Here is a 21,199-nt window from a genome sequence, read left to right on the forward strand (position 1 = left end):
GGATTAAGTTTGTATTATTTTTTGTCATTTTCTTAGAAGATTATTGATGTATTTTTATGATTTTTTGGAAATATATTTAGAATTTAATTCTGCATCTAATTTTGAAAGAATTAGCACTGTGGCTTTAGAAGTTTCTGAATAATCACTAAAAAAGTAAATTTTTCCATAAACGCACTAATTTTTGATATTTTTTAACGTTTTTATTAATATCTCGGAAGATTATTAATATATTTTAATAATTTCTTTAAGAATTTATTCAGAATTAAATTCTATACCGAATTCTGAAGGAATTACCACTGTGACTTAAGTAGTTTCTGAGTAATCACATAAAACTTACAATTTTACTCTAAACGCCCTAATTTTTTTTATCTTCTTTTAACATTTACATTAGTATCTTGGAAGATTATTAACATATTTTGATAATTTTCTTAAGGATTTATTTAGAATTTAATTCTGTACCTAATTCTGAAAGAATTAATAATGTGTCTTAAGTAGTTTCTGAGTAATTACATAAAACTTAAAATTTTACTATAAATGCACTAATTTTTGATATTTTAAAAACATTTTTATTAATATCTCGGAAGATTAATAACGTATTTTGATGATTTTTTGGAAAATTTATTTAGAATTAAATTTTGTATCTACTTCTGAAAGAATAAACGCAGTAACTTAAGTAGTTCCTGCGTAATTCCCAAAAAACTTAAATTTTACTTCAAAACTTAAAATTTTCAAAAATTTTATATTTTTATTAATTTCCTGGAAAATAATTAAAGTATTGCTACGATTTCTTTGAAATTGTATTCAGAATTAAATTCTCCACCTACATCTGAAGAAATTACCACCGTAGCTTAAGTAGTTTCCGAGTAATCACTTAAAACCTCCGCAACTTAACTCAATTTCATTGTTTCACCGTCCGATTGTTATTTTTAACTCGAAAATTTATTTGTTTCTAACTGTATCAAGTGTGTGGTCACTCAAAAGATGCCGAAATGAGATGACCGAGTTTCAGCGGCTCCGAACCGACACCAGCACGAAAATATGCCGACTTTCCGGTTTTAGTTTTCAATAGGAATTCCAGTTACATGTCGTTCTCGCATGACAAACGAGCGAAAAATTCTCACCCAAAATTAAAAGAAAACACAGTGCGCATTAACTACTTCCCAGCTTAACAGAATCCACAATAACATGTTGACATTTCGCAGAGAGGAATAAACAAGACAATTATGCTCGCTGAGCATTCGTAAACTAATTAATTAGAAATGTCTCGAAGTCAAAACGCCGGCGTAAAGGCCGGCCAACATTGTAACTGTAACTGTAACCAAAGAAATACTAATGCTAATGGAAGTCGAAGGTGGGCACGATGACCGCCAGCAATGTTTTTCATTTAAATGATAATTAATTAAATACAACAACGAATACGCAGGTTATGTTATCCCTAACCGTAAAACACACTTTAATTAATTTCCAATAAACATAAACTTAGAAATTTAATTAAAATCGTTAGAAAATCGCATGGATTAAACACAGAATGTAAAAGTATGTTAATTTCTACAAGTCAAACATGAAATTATAAAAAAGTGAGTTGGATATTAAGTATTCCCATTACTTTTCATGAAAACTCGGCGCGCATCTGTCGATATAATTTCTTTGTCGTTTGGCGATCGGTCAATAAAAGAAAGTGCAAATATACAACCTTAATACGCTTTTGATTCGCCATAAATTATTGAGTATTAGTCATTTTGCACACATATGTATTTCCGGTGGGTAACAATCGAGTGATGTGTGAACGTGAACTGATTTATGCACAATTTCTCATTTATGCATGGAACGATTTTTTTCGCACTTTGTTTGCGATGCATTTCTCGCATCCAGTAACTAGTTAAATAAGCTTTCAAGATGATGAGCACAATGATGTGTTTCTTATTATATGAGGAGGTAATAATAACTTCAAAATGGCATTCTCGGTCTCGGTCTAGATATTAAACATTAAACTTGATTTTTTTTTACTTCTTCTTGGAGTTACTTGGGCTGAGGATGTTTGTGTTTTATTTATTGAAATTTATACGATGTAATTGTACGTCGGTAAATTTCATAATCGTAATTTAAACATTACATAATACATGAATTTGTTTGTAAGTACTTATTAGTGCAAAGTAAAATAACAGTAAAATTATATTTGATTCACCACACAAATTTGTTTGTAATTCTTGATAGAAAACAGCTAGAAATGTTATGTTTTTATAAAAATATTCAGAATTCAATTCTGTATAAACTAGAGGAAGAATTAACACTGTGAATTAAGTAGTTTCTGAGTAATCACTTAAAACTTAATTTTTTATTCAAAACTTACTTATTTTTGATATTTTTATATATTTTTTGAATATCTCTTAAGATTATCAACCAATTTTGACAATTCTTTTAAAAACTTATTTCAATTTTAATTCTGTATCAACTTTTGAAAGAACGAACCCTGTGACTTAAGTAGTTTCTGAGTAATCCGTTAAAACTTAAATTTTTATCCAAAACTAGTTTTGATATTTTTATGTTTTTCTTGAATAACTCTTAAACTTATTAACATATTTTGACAATTCTTTTATAAACTTATTTAAACTTTAATTCTGTATCAATTTTTGAGAGATTTAATACTGTGACTTAAGTTGTTGCGGAGTAATCACTTAAAACTTAATATTTTAGTAAAACCGTGCTAATTTTTGATTTTTTTTTATGTTTTTTAATATTTCTAAAGATTATCAACCGATTTCGACAATTCTTTTAAAAAGTTATAAGGAATGTAATTCTGTATTTACTTTTGAAACAATTAACTCTGTGACTTAAGTAGTTTCTGAGTAATCACTTAAAACATAAGTATTATCAAATTTGTCAATAACTTTTGATCTAAAACAGCTACAAATATTATATTTTTAATAAAATATTCATAATTAAATTCTCTAATAATATTTAATAAAATTTTCTTTAATTTTATTTTATTTTTAACAGAATTTTACTCCAAATAATATTCCTCTTAAAAGAAGAGTTTATAGGCAATCCTTTTAGCATTTTACGTCCCCTTAAATGTAGACGACTCGTATCTATATGCATATATACATTTACCAGTCGACATCATGACTAGACTAATAAATTTGTATTCAAAACGCTTGAAACAAAACGACTTAACAGCCTGTATGCAACCTACAATAAGTGCAAGTAAAGGTTATAATCAGATAATAAACTTGAAGTAACTCAAGCGTTATTCTATTGTTAATATGGTTAATAAGATTAAAGCTAACAAGTTTCAATGTATCAAACTAACAAGTTGCAAGTTCAGAATCGAAGGCATCCAGGCATGAAGCAGCATATACAGTGTGTTATGACTTGATGTGTTAGACTTGTTAGTAATTTATTATCCGTCTAATAAACCAATAACAATTTAATAACACTTTACAGTCCACTCCTTTTTGTATCATTGGGATGATTGCGATTGGAAATTGTCGGTCATTTTCTAGGTTATTAGTTTTGATTGCAATATAATCAGCAATGCAACCTAACCTCACTTGAAATAACCTAACTGCACCGCTATGTAATGAGTTATGAGTTTTCATCCAAACTGAGGTCTAAATATGTCTACAGTAATGCAATTAGTGTTCAAGCAACTCGCAATTATTTACTTGTCGACAGTAATTAGTGTGTTTTTGTCACTTTTGTCGCATTCATGCGTTCATATCCGGAACGCAATGCAATAATTGTGTATAAATGTAAGTATTTCATAGAAGTGTCTTTATTGCACCGGCGAAAAACAAATGTTTTACTTACCGAGATAATGTTGAGAATAGAATTCTATTAGCATATAATTACCATTGACCTGCACGGGTTTTAGGTTAGGATCGTTGAGTTTGGAGAGAAAATGTAAAATATGAGTTTGTTTGTGTTTACTTTATTCTCTTAGACGAGAGGTAATGATCCGATCGTGTTTATATACTGAAATGTGCAATATTTCATTTTCACCCAATTGCTCAACAAGTTCAAGTTGAATCTGCATTACAAATTATTTTTTACACGTTGTAACAACAATATTTTTAATCTCACCACAGAAAAATATCAAAAATGTGTTTTTTTTTTGCTGTATTTTTGTTGATTTTACGATTAATTAATTATTTTTGTGGGAATTGGATACATATTTAATAAAACTATTGATTGTATTACTTACTTCTGAAAAAATATCATTGTGGCTTAAGTAGTTTCTGAGTAATCATTAAAAACTTAAATTTTTACTATAAACCAACTTATTTTTTATTATTTTAATTTGTTTTATGAATATCTCGGAAGATTATTAACATATTTTAATGATTCTTTCAAAAGTTTATTCAGAATTTAATTCTGTTTCTATTTTTGAAAGAAATAGCATTGTGGCTTAAGTAGTTTCTGAGTAATCACTAAAAACTAAACGTTGACTGTAAACACACTTAATTTTTCAAATTTTTAAATTTTTATGAATTTCTCGGAAGATTTTGGAAATATTTTTATGATTTCTTTGAAAATGAATTCAAAATTTAATTCTCCATCTACTTCTGAAAGAATTAACACTGTAGCTTAAGTAGTTTCCGAGTTATCACTCTTTTTACACGTTATAAACACAAAACTTCACATCTCACATCACAAAAATCACAAAACTTTATTTTTAACAGTTAATTCTTAAATTTCACAATAAATTAACCAAATTTCGTGTGAATTGCACACAAATTTAGCAAAACAATCGATTGAACTCCAAATTGAATAAATCCGTGTTAGTTCTTTTACATTTCTTTCTATTTTACTTTACATTTACATTTCTCTATCGCCGAAATAAAAATCTGTGTTAAACACATAAATATCTACAACCAGCACCGACTTGCCTACAAATTGTTTCATTTCCTACGCCAAATACACATTTCAAGTATAGTCTTGATCGGTAATTAACACGTCCGGTTGTGGGCCAGGTGCGTCGTTCCACTGAACTTGAATTGAAAGTGCGTGCGAGTAAATTGCGTAACCAGCTGAAAAAAAAAAGGTCGCGTCGTATGATTTTCTCCACGCCAACGCCGAATTAGAGCTCTCCATCGATTTCTTCCAAATCTAAAATGATTTATCCGTGTTAATTTTCGGCCTGGTCAGAGCACCAGAAGTTAGACACACTCATGCATAACTGTAAAATATTTTATTTTAAATGTTTCAACTTTAACTGACTTGAGATATCTTGATCTCCCACATGTGGTTTTGTACTACGTAGAAATCTTTTGGTAATAGCTTTATAGGTGACCGGGGTTAATCACATCACTAATCACTGTCATTTTACAGATAGTAGAAGTATTGTTAGATGTGTTAAATTGATGTAAATTTAATATTTTATAATGATATTATTGTGTTTTGAAGGTGTTTAAGTAATGACTGATTTTTTTGTTTCCACAGCGTAGAATTTTTTTTTTTCTCGAAATATAAGGCTACAGTTATCCACAATAATTTATGAATATTATGAATTAAGCGCTAATAGAAAATCAAGAGGAGTATCATGCCGACGACGAAGAAAGCGAACGGGTTTTTATAACACACTTCGAGTCTCCTATTAGTTTTATAAGCATTAATTTGCTTACCTAGATATTATTCGTGTGAGCTTAATTTAAAAATGCATAAATCACAGCGCGTGTGATTAATCATCCGGCTAAACATATGCTGATTTTTTTCGAATAAGAAAAACGCATTAATTTTTTGTATTATGCGGATGAAAATGATCGGAAAAGAAAGAAACATGTAAGATGTATGATGGTCGATCAAAAGAAAGCTGAGTTAACTAGAATCATTTAATTGGACATGGATGCAGACGGTTTTGTGTTTTTGAGGACAGTATAGTTCCAGTTTATTAGAAAATCGCAGAGACCGGATCATCAACATCAACAAAAAAGGATGTACGTAATGTTTTTTTCTTTTTATGAAATTTGTTTGTTTCCGCTCTGAAAACAAGCACATCTTTCCTCGCAAAACAATTAATTCGATAATTAGATGTAATTTATCATGATGCCAAAATTACGGTAAGATTTTTATGTTTATGTATTTTTCTACGTGCCTAAAGTATTTTTTTTGTTTTGAGAATTTGTGTTGATGCGGTGAACGTGATCGAATCGTGCAATGCGGCGAATTGAAATGAAGACGATCCAAGAAGCCCCAATCCGCCAATATCGCCTTGAAGAGTGAAGACAACACGCACAGGCCGCGAATACCATGTGCAAGTAAAGTCTCGCGCGGCCGTACACGCCGCGGAGAAGAAGCGTATGGGAAACGAAGAAACCGTAACCCTAATTCTTGCATTTAACTGGTCCAACCGACACACATTGCAACTCCACATCAGAGGATATAAAATCGTAGGCCGGCGGGACGGTTGGGCCATTCGTTTCGCAACCTCCGACATGAGCTTACTGCTCTTCTGAGAACACCAGATAGTGATTATATAGTCAAAGACGAATTAAGAAATTTATTAGATTAAATTATTTTTACTTCAAAGTGTGAATTATTTCGATACGATGAACTCAAGAGTGCTTTGTGTTGTGGCGCTATGTTTCGTTGCCGTTGCGATGGCCGGACCTGCCGTTGACGAAACGCCAAATTTGAATTCGGTGAGTTTAAGTTTATTCAAATCGATATTTAAATTTTCGGCTACTTGATAAAAACTTTTCTTTTCTTTTCGCTGTGTCAATACCAATAAAACACACATGAGTTGGAAATTTAAGTGAGATGTGAAGTCACGCGCCTGTCGCTTTGTAAATATGTAAAGAAAACGTTTACTTATTCAACGAAAGTGTCAAGAAAACGAAAAACAAAAGTTTTTTTCTAAAAAATTTTTTACGAAAAAAAATTACTTAATATAATTAAAGTGATTTTATAAAGAATCATAAACCCAGAACATAATTAAGTACCGTAACACTTCATTATGATATTAAATTTAATTTATCTCTTCGTCACACTTTGTTATACCGCGCATCGGAGCAAACCACATGCAAAAAAATAATCGCATTCATCTAAAAATTTTATCTCAAAGCTCACATTGCGGTTTTTATTCTTCTATGTCCCAATTCTATTTTCTATCTGTAATTTTACCATTTGTTATGCGTTATGCTAATCTATTGATTTGCGAATTTACAGGTTCATGTGAATGAGCACACCACAGTGGAGGAGGCGCTCCTAAAGAAACTAAACAGCAAATGCTCCAACCGGGACGTGAGCTCATGCATGATGCTCAAGCTGGTAACATATTTCAACCGCCTCCTGAAAAAATCCCAAATCGAAGTCGGTGATTTCGAGATAACACAAACAACAACCGAATCAGTCAGTGTGAACAATGCGCGTAGTCTTGAGGAGGTCGAGAAGATGTCCGAGGAAGCCCAGCTGACCACCGTGCTGGCCGACAAAGCGATGAGCTTCCTTCGTACTAGGTCATTAAAGTGGAAGGTAATTACCTAATCAGCATAAACAAAAGTTGACGTAATTTATCGAGATAATTACGCCTAAACGATTGAATAGTTAACCTTAATTCGTAATGATTATTATCGATGTGTTTTTAGGCGACTGATGAGGCGGAAGTTGTCGTGAGCGGAAAGAGCGATCAAGATGAAGGCATGAGTATTGCGTTCTCATTGCGTCCGACGCCTTCGACCAATGGCGATGCGAGGAAGAAGAAGGATCAAGGTATGCAGGCGCTGATGGCTGCCGCCGCCCTCAAGATCGGGTTACTCAAGGCTCTCGCGTTTAAAGCTCTAGTCCTGCTTGTAGGAAAGGCCCTGCTTGTCAGCAAGGTATAAATTAATTCTATTTTTATTAAAAAAAAATCAAATTTTTAATTTATTTTATTTTTAGTTGGCTTTGGTATTAGCTGCTGTAATTGGTCTGAAGAAACTCTTCTCACAAGAGAAGCATGTGACTTATGAGGTTGTTGCCCATCCACATCATGAAACCCATCATGAGCATTCGAGCTCTGGAGGACATGACTCCTATGGTGGAGGCGGTGGATGGGGCAGGAACTATGAGACCGCTACCAATACGCACCCATACCGCGCGCATATCCCGAAGGTTTAAGAGGTGAAGAGATGGCGTGTAGCGTACAACCCCTTATGAGCAAGTTCAAACGCATTAAATTTGACAAATTAAGTTAATGCAGTGCGAACTCGGGCGCTTTCTGTGCGCACGACGGGCGCACTTTATTATTTAATATTTATTAATTTATTGAGATGTTATTTTTCACCCGATTTTGTTTTCATGTGTAATCGATCGTCTTGTATATTTGTTTTTCTGTCTATTATTATTTTTTTGTTAATAAAAAATTGATGAATCATTGTTACATAAAATTACAAAGTAGTTTCATTCTTTTTAAATTACTTAAAAATCAGAAAAATTTAAAATAGATATAGAAAAAGATGATTCAGGATAAAATCGACTAAAATAATGTTTTAGTTTGCATATTATATCAATACACCCTGTATCTTGTAGATATTTGTATAACAGTTTAAAATTAGGGTTATTTAGGGTAAAGATATTGATAATAGCACTTTTTAAGGATAAATGAGTGCCTTTTTATCCTTCTAAACTAACAGAAAGTATAAAATTTTGCTTGTGTCCAGAAGTAATCGTAGAAATTTATATTTATATTTTTATTTATATCTTTTGTATCATTAGAGAAATTTAAAGTTACTCAGCGTCATTAGGTAAGTAAAAAGATACTTAAAAACATGCGTATTTTTTTAATCCTTTAAACTTTTAGGAAACACCTTAAAATGGCCATCAAACTCAGGATATTTATTAGTTAACATAAAACGACAAATTGCTATATTAGAAGAAGAAATACAGGATATCTAGTTTTACAAACTTGAAGAACAAGCAATTATTTATATTTTAAGGATCTGAACAGGGTTTAAAGGATGAAACTAACCCGCACAAAAAAAAAAGGTTTCAAGTTTTAAATATTACTAAAAAATTACCAAAAATAGCAAAATTGCTTCTTAATTTTCAAAAAATAAGAGAAAATTTAAAATTTTTGAAGAAATAGATAAATCATCAATTTATTTGCAATGTAATTTAATTATTTCACTAATTAATTAATTAACAAACACTTTTTTAGCAAAAAACATTAAATTCAAAGCCATAAATTATTAAAATTTAACGTGATCCAGTTCTGAATATAAAACTATATCATAAAAATTATGAATTATGAATGAATGCCAAATTCAGAACAAGAATTTAATATGTACATTAGTTTCAATAAATATATATAAATAAATAATAAAAATAAATTAATAATTTAAGTAGGAGAATTTTTTGTTAGTTTTAGTAATAATTAATAATTAACGAACACTTAAATTTTATATACACATAATAAATAAATAAATAAATAAATAAGTTAATAAGTTAATAGTAAAAATTTGAGCAAAAATTAAGTCAATTCTATCTAAAATTCTAAATAAATCCTAAATAAAAACTGTTAACTGTCGCGGATCTAAATCCCATTACTGCCAATCCATCATTCTCAATAATTTACTTTTTGTTACTCGCCGTGATGAATTGCAATCGAATTGCGTCCCTAATCTCTATTGCATAGCGCGTGAATGCAAAACACTTTTCCTCTTCACCGTTATGAATGTGTGGATTGCTTGCGGCCTACTTATCACCGACGCGCGCCGTCGCTGTGAAGTGGCGTTAACTGCCCCCGCCGCCCCCGCGACTCCCGCCGGCGCCTCCACGTAAGTGTACTGTTGTGATGTGGCCGCGCCGGCGACTCCCGCTGCGGCGTCTTCGATGTTTCCTGTGACGTCCTGCTGGGGGGCGGCGTAGGCGATGTAATTACCTGATGCAGTTTGAGCATAACCTAAAAATATATTTTAATCAAAAATTATTAAGTTTTTTCTATTTTTATCTTTAAATGATTGATTTTTCATGATTTTTAGGTACAAAAAGTGAAACATTAACCACGGCCGTGACTAAAACCGTGATTAAAGTACTTTAGTCACGGGTTTTAGTCACGGGGTGACAAAAACTACTGTTTATCCACTTGAAACTTAAAATACTATTAATTATAACTTCAAAAACCAAATTTTTAATAATTTTTAATAAATTTTTTAAATAATAATTAATCACTGACCTAATTCAGAAATATCACCAGGATATTCAGCATAAACCGGATGTAGTTCAGATGAATGATGATAGTGATCCTGATATCCCCAGATCCTCCAGATTCACCGCCTCCGAAGAATCGTTTCGCCCAGAAAGCCGCTGCGATGACCATAGCGGTTTTTGCAACTAACAAAGACTTCAATACAACAATACCAACACCAAACAAGGACATTATTATCAATGCCGAGGTTTTGTATCCCAACAACGCCGGAATAATCATCTCACTTATTTCTTTCTTTTTGTCTCACGACCTGAAAATAATAAATTTAAATATATATTAAAACCAAACATTGTAATACTCCCATCTTACCTTCCCCATAGTATAATCCAACTTTATATGCGTCTTCTTCACCATCAATCCGGAACCTCACCCCGACGCCATTGTAGTCAAACCTCAACGCATGACGTTCCAAGATGGACGCATTTGGCGGCGCATCAATCGTATCCAAATGCACTGATAATCCCGCGCCTACGTCCAACCCGCGTCCTCGCAGGTCCTTGATTATACCAAGTGGTTCCGCGCACGCACATGATAGCACCGCACTGCTGAAGACGATGGCGAGTAGTGAACCGATTTGAGGCATTTCGAACAATGATCGACGACCACAAACGGCACACGCTTATATGTTTTCCGCTTGGTAACCAACCCTGACGCGTTTGCATGTCTGCGCGTGTGCCTCATCCATATTATTTATTATTAGATTTAAGCTTGGCTTAACCACACTTGCGCACCGCGCATGTAAGTAACACTTTAGTGAGTTAAGCGAACGCAATTGGCTAACGAACAAATACACACTTTGGTTTACAATGCTATGCGATTTAATTTGTTTGTGTGTGCGGTTTGGTTTTTCTATCACTGACCGGAATTTTCTACGATTTCGTGCTTGTGTGATTATGCGCTGATTACGCTCGCGTCGCGTCGATGGGTCTAATTGTTTCCTTGGTTGTTGTTGAAAAAGAAAATGCTTGCGTGATGAAAACGCAATATTTTCACAATATTTTTTTAGGATTTGGAGATCTAGGACATTTTTACATGTTTTTAAATAACTTTCAATTAATTATTGAGTTTAGGTTAATTTGGAGCAGGATTTTAATGATTTATTTAATGGAACATTAGGTAGAATTATTTTAGTTTTGATTATCATTTTAATTTTTGAATATAGAAGGTGTTTTCTATGCCAAATTTTAAATTAAAACTTGCTGAAAAATGTTGAGGTTTTGATTTTTTGAATTTTTGATGATTTTCAAGGACAATTAATGCCAATCTCTTCAGATTTATCGGATAAAAAAAATACAATATTATAGAGGGTTTCTTTATCTATCATTTAACGTTTAAAAATTTAAAATCCATCCATTGGTTAAAAAGATACAAGGCGTTTCCCAAACCTAGTTTTCAAAAAATTGAAAAACTAGAAAATATTTCTTTTAAGGTTTTTAGTAAAATTTACCCAAGGATTTTATTTATAATATAATTTAATTATTTAAAAATCCTTTTTTAACAAAAACCCAATAATTTTACAATAATTTTTAATATTTTCCTGCATTTGTAGATCTAGGCCATTTCTACATGTTTTTAAATAACTTTCAATTAATTACTGAGTTTATTTCAATTTGGAGCAGGATTTTAATAATGAATTTAATGGAACATTAAGAACGAATATGTTAGCTTTCACCGCCATTTTGATTTTCGACTAAATTTGACGATTTAATTTCGCGCCTACTCGTTTCGACTGGTTTGCACCTGTGAAAGTTTCGGATTTAATTCATTAATTGCTACTGTTGTAATGTTTAATTATCGCACCCACAATTTTGCTGTTGGATTAAATTAATAACTTAATTCTAACTCTAATAGGTAATGATGTGCTTTTAATAAATTAATACAATACAAAACCAAATTAAAATGGAATTTGTGTCAATAAGTTGTTAATGAATTTCAAATTATAACAAAAATAAAACATGTTCAATCAATTTATTTCTGCCAATTTATAATTAACAGTATATTTTTTCTACTTTTTTCTACATTTTCTTAGTAAAGCCACAATTCAATTAGTAATAATGACATACATAAGAATTAAGTATAACAGAAAATTATACTTCTTAAAAACATTACTCAATAAATGATCCATGCGTGATAAATTCCGTCTAATCTAAAATAATCATTCGAGTTTGCTCCAGAAAGAAAATCAAAGCAATTGCATCATCAATTAATGAACACACACATTCATATATATACTTATACGTAGTGTAAAAAGCAATCCGCTGCTCGCGGCCTCCACCTTTCCGCGCGGCCTTGCCTCTTCTGCTCCTCCGGTGCTTGTTTTTACGTTTGGAAATACCGTTGAAAGATTCATACACAAACATGCTCTCCTCTAATACTATATGATGTAAACACGTTCACGCATTTTACTTCATTAATTAGTATATACTAACTAAATTAATTACAAAGGAGAATTTAATCTGTTAACCATTTTGTTTGCATTTAGTAAAAATTTATAAAAAATATTTCTCTTATTTCTTCTATTGTGGTGTTGTTTTAAGAAACATATAGAGAAATTTTGATGAATTTGTTGAAATAAAATTTTAATAAGAATTTTTGATAAGTTTTTCTACCTCTTCTTGTAAAATGTAAGTTAATTGTTAGTTCATTTTTTTGGCGTTTTTTGATAGTGAATATCTTCTAAACTAAAAGCGCTAGAATTCAACAAATTGCAGATTATGAAAAATGGGAAAATTCTCTATTAGACAAAGATATAAAATAATTACATATCTTTGAGTAAAAAGTCGAAAAATGTGATTAAAAATGCCAAAATTGACTTTTTCAAATTTTGACTTTTTTCAATTGCGAATATCTCGTAAATTAAAAGAGATAGAAAGGTACAAATCTCAGCGTCTTAATCTACGGACAATTCTCTATCAAATAAGCTAGTAAATTGGCAAACTAAGAAATAAAATTTTATTTCCTAAGAAAAAATGGGCAAGAGGATAATTTTTTTTCGGCGTTTTTGATAATGAATATCTTCTAAACTAAAAGCGCTATAAACCAACAAATTGCAGATTATTAAAGATTGAAAAATTCTCTATTAGATTAGAATATAAAAGAATTAAACATCTTTGGGTAAAAGGGTAAAAAATATTAAAAGTGCTTCAAATTGAAATTCCTAATATTTGCTAAATATACTAAAATAAAGATCTTCAAGTAGTCTATGCCAAAAACTAATTCCGATAAGTGTCGTGAATATCGACAGAAAAATGTGAAATAACCTTCTTTAATATATTTTTAATTAAGATAAAATATCTGCAATGTTATTCACAATCTGTTGGTATTTTCTTATCATTTCGCCCAAATAAACTTCAATGAGAATTAATTAGATCCCTAGACTAAGTCAATATTCTCAGTACATTCTGGAAACTACCGTTTCGTTGAGTTTAGTTCATGTTGAATCTGAAATTATTTATTTATGCTATGAACGCATAGCAAATGTAACTGCAAAACTTCCACGAATCAACACAGAAACACATAAATAATTCGTCTAAAAACTAGAAATGTTACAAACTTTAAATTTTTTGTTAATTTTGGCGTAGAAAACCACTTTAAATCCGCATGTTGGTAAATAAAATACCTAAGTTAATTACCTGGAAATAATTATCTTTTGGCGTAGCTTTAATTTCTACTATTACTCATTAAATAAATACAAAATAGTAAAATGTATTTTATGGCGGATTTTCTCGCATGTTGGTGTGTTAAGTAAACGCACGCTAAGCTGCACCAATTATCCGTGTACGACGGCCTACTGGTCTATTTTTTCTTCTCTTTTCCAATGCCAGAATGCCAGAAACCGACCGTCGCGGCGTGAACACACCTCGCTCCACGTCGAATGGATTTAATTGTGTGTTACACTTGCATGTGATGCATACCAGTGAATTTGTATTAAGCAAAAATAAGTAAAACAAAATTTATACATAAATATTAAAAAAGTTACAATTTCTTAATGTAATTGGTGATATTCTATTGATTTTATGTTTATATCTTTGTCGATGAAAGGTAAATCTGCAAGAAAAGTGTATCCGGATTCGCATCCGGTTTGAAAAGCGTTTGATTTGAGATCAAACATGGCTGGCGATTGCTTTTACTTAGATTGTCAAGTCGATGAAAGCGAATTTTTATTTCACCACATACTTATTGCATTAAAACAAGAAATATCTTAATTAAATTAAATTAAATTAAATTACTTTTAATACAGAACAAGTTTTCATCGTTTATCTACAATAAATTGTAATAATGTTTTAATAAATTTAATGAAATGACACTTAAATTATACGACGTTCTAATGGTGCATTCTGTGACAGTGTCACACTTGTCCATGTTAAAGGTGTGTATCAGGTGAATGGCCACAGCTTTATTCATTTGATCAATCGCATACAGGTAGTGTAGTGTAGTGTGGTAGAGTTTAGATCGTGGTGATACAACTGTAAGCATGCTGCTCTTGAAAGTGTTCATGGTGCGCTCCGCTCGTATTGACTTAAGTCGGTTTAGTAATACTCTCTTTTAGCTGGTGGTAAGCCATGCGGCAAAGTACGGCTGGTTTAGAAATACGTATACACGCATTCTCGATGGTACCTTCTCCAACAGACACGCTTTTTGCACTTGATGAACTTGTTTATTTAGTGTTTTACGTGCGGAAATCGCTAGGAAAATTTATTTTTGAGTTTTTGGTATTTTTTTAAAAGAAAAAAATTTTTTTTTCGGTGTTTTATTTAATTTTACAGTAAAATATTAAGAAAAATGTTTTTTTTCTGTGAATTTATGAATAAGTAAATGTTTTTATTTTATTTTTTTCTGGGTAATGATTTTAATTACTTAGTTAACCGAGTGTAAAGTTTTGTAAAGCAACAGCCATCTAGTGCCAAAGCGCAGAAAAAATACAAATAAAAAATAATAGCAAACTGCAAAAAAAGAAAAAAAAGAAAAAAATAATTTTTATAAACTGCGTTTTACACCGAGTGTTTCTTTACATTTCAAAGTCTTAATAATTAAGTAAATATTGTTCTTTATAAGTTATAAACTTCAAAATAAAATTATTCAAATATAAAGAGGCGTGAACAGGTTTTTGTTTATTCTATTTATTCATATGATGTAACTTAAGTTCCCACATCCATCGGTCTGGCTTAAGTCTCGCTATTGTTATAGATCTTTTCACTTAATGCAAATCTCTGAGTCAACGATTGTGTTCTGAAGTAGGCAAGGTCAAGAATATTACAATAACAATAATAAACAACCTGAAAATTTAAAAATAAAAAAATACAATTTAATATAACTTAGGTTATTGTTTATCTTTATTAAAAATTAATATTATTAACATTTTAATAAATACAATAAATTATTTACTTCCTCATCGTCAGATGGTCTTTTAAGTAATCAATAATCACCAAACTGTTCTAGTTTCGAAGACATCTGGACATTCCTGGACACATCTTGAACCACATTCCCACGGCTTAGAAAAAAACCGAAACAGTTTATAACGCTGCCCGAATTAATAATTGGAAACCAATTAATTGTAGGCGTGCACAAATATGCGAATGTTTAATTAACATAAATCTTAACGATGCCTCTCTGCGAGTAAATTAAATCTAATAGGTTTCGAATGGATTCATTCAATTTTATTCATTTAAATAAATTAAAATATTTTAAGCAGGCGCAGTTAATATCTAATCAAAAGATTTTTGTCTGGAGAATGTGAAATAAAGATTAATTTAATTTTCAAAGAAGATGGTCATAAATTCAATTAAACTCAATTAATAAAATCGATACTGACCTGTAGCGATGGACAGGAAATCTCTAACTGTAACCGATTTTAATCGGGAGTCAAATTCATGAGAAAAAAGCCTAGAATACAAGGAAATATCAACATTAAACTGTGTATGACGCAAGTATAAATTGACCCAGATTCAAATTCTCCTGAAAATTATCGAAAAAAATTAAATGAAACAATTTTAAACAGGAAATACGATTTATTCATATTTTTATTTTTATGATTTACAAAGAATATTAGGTTATATTGGCGTAAATTGTGGATATTGTAATTTAATGTACTCGTAGATGAAATGTAGAATAGAAGCTCGAAGCAGCGATTGTAATTGAAAACCTCGTTTTCAGCTGACGATAATTCGCTCAACTTATTGACAGAATAGAATGTAGCCGACCGGCGAAATGAATGCGTGATGGCGAGTAGCGGAACCGATTCGGAAGTCACCAAAGCGTCTAATGCAATCGACCGCAAATACGTGAGACACAATTCCAAAGGTGAAATGATGGACACATTCGTTTTATTATACATCAAACTCACCGTAAACTCTTAAATCTATATCAAATCCACATGAACTACTTACTTATACAAATATTCACAATGTTTAACTCACAATAAATTTAATTAGAGCATAATTTATTAATTTGTGAAAAATCACATGAAATCTCCGAACGAATCGGAGCATGATTAAGACACGTACGGGTTTATAAGATTTAATTGGCGCGTTAATTTTTTATTCACCAAGCGCATCGACTTGTTGATGAATAAATGAAATTCGCCATCCATCGCGTGGAAAATATGTAAATGGTCATAATACCATCGCTCCATATCCATATATGCATACAAGTCCAATCCGGACATCGTTGTTAATGAAGATTGAAGAATCTCTGCACTACACGAGTGAAAACAAACAAAGAAACAAAGCAAGTAAAACGCGCATGCGCGTAATTGCACGTAAATGTGTTAAGTGTGTACTTAGCGCTAATTTATGCACGCGTTTGTAATGTTTACATGTAAAATTGTCAAAATAAGTGCGCGTACGGTGTAAATCTTTCACTTTTACCGCTTAATCTTCAACACAAACAAGTTAATACATAGAAATTAAACAAAATGAGAAATTTACTTACTTTGCGGTTGAGTTTTACTCGCTGGTCGTAAAGAGTAAAGTGATCTATTCGCATCATGAAATAAAATTTAAAATAAAAAACTAAAGCGGTTTTTGAATTTCTTCGCGGCAACGCTTCGAGCGCCGAAAGCGATTCTGGTCGAAAAATCATTATCACTTACGCGGCGCGCCGCTCTTAACCAGTTTTATTATTATTACGCTTACCGAGGTCGCTTTTTTAATGATCGTCCGGCTGATCTATTTCAACGCGCGTTTAATTTCGTCTCTAATAAACAAATTGCTACATTTCTAGAGCACCGGAAGAGCGATGTCGCGGCTCTCTTTCCACATCGGTTTGTAGATCAACGCGGCCGAATTTTGGATGGATACACGCGTGTCAAGTTCAAGCGTCATCGTCATGATCTACAATTAAAACACCGAAAATATTAAAAAACGAGAAAACATGAAAAGAAAGCATGTTATAAGAATAGCAATGAATAAATTTTGGTTATTTTGTGTTTTTCTTGTGAGAATTTTGTAATTCAATGTAGGACTTGTTACTTTTACTGCGTGTTCTTTGTTTGCTCATTTATGACTAAAATGACCACAATTCCTTTGACTTTCTACGCTTTTTTCCCTGTCGCGGTTTTCGTTTTTACTGTTTTTACTGTTTTTACTCGAAACGTGCAATTTTATCCGCGTAACTCTTCACAATTCAAGGTTAAAGAAAAAAAAATTGGTTGGTTTAATATTTTATTAGTTATAGGAATAATTTAACAATTGTTATTATAGAGAAAGCAAAAACCACACCTATTTTCTAAATAAGTAAATATTTGGTAGTAAAAAAGTAAAAAATGAATAAATTATAGTAAAATAGTAAATGCTTTATTAATTTACCTATTGTGTTGTTATTACTTAACTTTCAAGCGTGCGCTAAAGTTACACAACGACCTTCGATGCCATTGCACCTGCTGAACGTCTTGATCTTGATCTTGAATGCAGTTTTCACTGATTGTTTGATTGTTTTTCGTTGGATTGGAATAGATGCACACTGGGAGTGTTTGTTGGCTGGTAGTTGAGCACGTCGTCACTTCTAGATGAGAACTGAATATGAATTTTATGAAAATTTCACCCCACTGCAAATAGTCGGGCGGGCCTTTTGACGAGTGAACGGATTCTCCGCGCAATCCGTTCCTACTGGCCGCGCGCACTTGCTCCTCTTTCGCATTCTGCGCGACGGCGTCCAGCCGCTCGAATCTTAGCGGATGTCTGATAATAATTAGACTTGTTCACTATGAAAGGCGTTGCCGCTCGTCTCAATTTGCAGCCTAATAGATTATTAAAGTCCTCTTTCTGCTGACCGTAACTTGTTCCAGTTTTACAATCGAACGCGAGCGTTTGCGCGCGTGTGCGTCCTGTATACAGACACGAAACACACCAACGAAAAAAAAAGGCATGAGATTTTGAAATACCAGCGCACCATTACCATTGCCGTCATCCGCGACTTCCGATAGGTGTGCTCAGGTTGGTGTTTGTGTGTGGCGAGCAAAAATGATTCTTTTGTCGTTCGCGCGTAAGCAATGAGGTCGTCCCCGGCCGGCCGCCGATCGCCGAGCGCATTTGTAATATAATTTTTTCAGAGATGTGCTCCATTAATCTGCTTTAATAGATTCAGCGATAGTTATTTTCGAAGCGCAGACGAAATATAAAAGGGGGTAGCGCCGGTCTGCAGAAGCACATTCGACAACCAGCGATCGTGTAATCAACGTCGAGTCGCTCGATAACAGTCTCCACAAGATGTGCAAATTCCTAGTGCTCGCCGCGTTCGTCGCTATCGTCGCGACGGCCAGCGCCTCCACCGAGGGTACTGACTTCTCGCACGGCTTCCAAATTCTTGGCAAGGTTGTGCGGCAATACCTCAATTCTCAGCCGGAGGACTACAAGCTCGGCGATGGTGTCCATCTGATCAGCACCAAGAGCGAGAATGACGCTAGGGCCAATACTGATGATGGCAGCGTGTTGGGAGCTGTTGAGAACTACCTCCAGACCCATGAGGTTCGCATCAAGTTGCCAGAACTCATGCCAGGCGAAGGTTTCGCTAGGTCTTTCAAGGATGCCATGCAAGGATTAGATGCTAACTCTCCTGGTAAGATCCTCATCATATCCACACCCAGATCATTAACCTATGGTCAAATATGCTCTACATAACAGATTTAACGACATCTGCTTTTCCGCTATTAAAAAAACTGTATTAATCCCGCTAACGGATTATTAATTAGACGTAAATTGTTGACGGGCATCGATTCAAATCAACAAACCCGTTTGTTACATTCTAACAGAAGCAACACTTAAAACCACTCAACAGCACTTAACTACTCTTCACGCCTACCTAACCATGTCGATGTCCCACCACTTCTCCAATACACATTCACTATAGGCAACCAACTTTACACGCATCCATAGCGTCGGTTAAGAAGAAAAAGAAGTTTGACCTTCTTTTACTGACTCATCTTCACTCCAACCATTTCTTTAGTTTTAAAGTAGATGGCAGCAGTTATCAACTACTTAACTTAACTTAAGTCACTTTTAATTGATGGTATATTAACCAATTTGCATTTAACTTTTAGGAACACCAAGAGGCAAGGACAAGAATGGTCTTGGAGGAATCATGATCCTGGGTCTGATGATGGGAAAGATGATGGCTGCTTTGGGTCTTGGAGGTGTGGGTCTTTTGGCCATGAAAGCCCTGATGGTATCCGCTTTAGCCCTCATGTTGTCTATGATCATTGGTTTGAAGAAACTCGTCTCCCATGATCACGATGATGGCGGTCATACTGTTATTCATGCCTCCCATGGTCATGACCACCACAGGAGGAAGAGGGAAGCCCTTGATATGGCCTACCAAGCCTGGAGGGAATACCAATCTAGCTAAATCTAGGAATTACCAATCCATCAACCAATTTCAGAGAAGATTTTTTAACCAATATTTATTTATTTAATATTTATTACGTAAATTATTTTCCAATTCAGCGCGTCCCTTCGCCGAGATCTCCCTTCGAAAAAAAGAAACTCTCTTGTGTTGTAATTGTTTATTTGAACTCTTCAGATCATTATAAATTGTAAAACTTAATTCTTATATGTTTTTTTCTATTTTTTGAATAATAAAATGATGTAAATACCAAAAAAAAACATTCGTGACACTCGCGAGTGTCATTCGTTTATTTTTTACACCATGTTCTCTGTTTGTTTGTCGAGCAGGTCATTTAATGAATATAAAATATGAGCCAGGGATCAACGGTCCACAGGAGAGAAGAGAACGGTTTGTATCTTCGAGAGAAGAAAAAAAAAATCCATCGACGAGCAACGCCTTCCATCATTCCGATTAATAAGAAATGAGAAAGCCACGCGGTGAGTTCAGGTTCATTACCTAGAAATACACTGACCCAGTTCACGAGAGACTGGTTCTACGGTATGAGGAAGTCGAGATGACCATGGCCTCGAGATCGCTGCTGGATAGAATGTGGGGACACGCACCACACGGAGAGTGGAACGACCGGTGAGAAAGCCGACCGGCGCCCATGGCGATGGAGGCGCGGATGGCGAACCGGATGGCAAGGTGGGAGAAAGCAAGAAAGTGTTAAACAGAACCAGGTCACGTCGCCCGTGAAGAAATCCGGCCACCATGCCTCACACCACAAAACAAGCCGTAAGAAATTCTTCATGGATTACACACATTTCGAAGAGATCCCTATCAACCCGCAACCAGTGTCCATAGTGATTACCATCAAATAGTTTAAATTCAGTTCTGTGTCAGTTCAGTGCAAGGGATATTAAAACTCGTAAAAGTAATGAAAGACCACCCAGGGAAGGGAAAAAAAGAGAAATCAAAGAGTTGTGTGTGAAGACCAGCAGACAACATTTTGGAGAAAACTCAGAGCGGCGTATGGCCTCGACGGCGGACAAAGCGTTTCTGCCGCGCGGCATATGCGCACGCTGGCTATATAAGGATATGCGGAAGACCCACAGACCTAGTTTCTCCGACTCTAAGGCGACCTCTTCTTCACCTACTACTACTAGTGGTTCTTCTTCTCCAACCTTGACATCT

General features: G+C 33.4%; 2 protein-coding genes and 2 long non-coding RNA genes across 4 annotated transcripts; 2 read left to right on the forward strand and 2 right to left on the reverse strand.

The window, feature by feature from the left end:
- The first annotated feature begins 6,393 nt into the window (after positions 1 to 6,393).
- On the forward strand, positions 6,394 to 8,373 carry LOC135804041 (uncharacterized). Its single transcript, XM_065317806.1, has 4 exons — positions 6,394 to 6,641; positions 7,168 to 7,473; positions 7,587 to 7,817; positions 7,879 to 8,373. Exons 1-4 carry the CDS (start codon positions 6,549 to 6,551, stop codon positions 8,095 to 8,097), a joined length of 849 nt encoding a protein of 282 aa, XP_065173878.1. The 5' UTR covers positions 6,394 to 6,548; the 3' UTR covers positions 8,098 to 8,373.
- Positions 8,374 to 9,076: 703 nt separating this feature from the next.
- LOC135804042 (uncharacterized) lies at positions 9,077 to 10,765 on the reverse strand. The gene is made up of 3 exons (XR_010550960.1): positions 10,496 to 10,765; positions 10,154 to 10,436; positions 9,077 to 9,880 (listed from the first exon to the last, which is right to left on the reverse strand). It is a non-coding gene; the product is annotated as an uncharacterized lncRNA (long non-coding RNA).
- Positions 10,766 to 16,174: 5,409 nt separating this feature from the next.
- Positions 16,175 to 18,265, reverse strand: LOC135804353 (uncharacterized). The gene is made up of 2 exons (XR_010551054.1): positions 17,992 to 18,265; positions 16,175 to 17,517 (listed from the first exon to the last, which is right to left on the reverse strand). It is a non-coding gene; the product is annotated as an uncharacterized lncRNA (long non-coding RNA).
- A 552-nt stretch (positions 18,266 to 18,817) lies between these two features.
- Positions 18,818 to 20,283, forward strand: Osi5 (Osiris 5). The gene is made up of 2 exons (XM_065318042.1): positions 18,818 to 19,240; positions 19,722 to 20,283. The coding sequence occupies exons 1-2, from the start codon at positions 18,892 to 18,894 to the stop codon at positions 20,024 to 20,026; spliced, it is 654 nt and encodes a 217-aa protein (XP_065174114.1). The 5' UTR covers positions 18,818 to 18,891; the 3' UTR covers positions 20,027 to 20,283.
- Positions 20,284 to 21,199: the final 916 nt, after the last annotated feature.

This window comes from Atheta coriaria, unplaced genomic scaffold (assembly GCF_025399875.1).
Source record: "Atheta coriaria isolate IRGN ID8LTWV9N9 unplaced genomic scaffold, Caltech_Dcor_3.1 hic_scaffold_3_pilon, whole genome shotgun sequence".
NCBI lineage: Eukaryota > Metazoa > Arthropoda > Insecta > Coleoptera > Staphylinidae > Dalotia > Dalotia coriaria.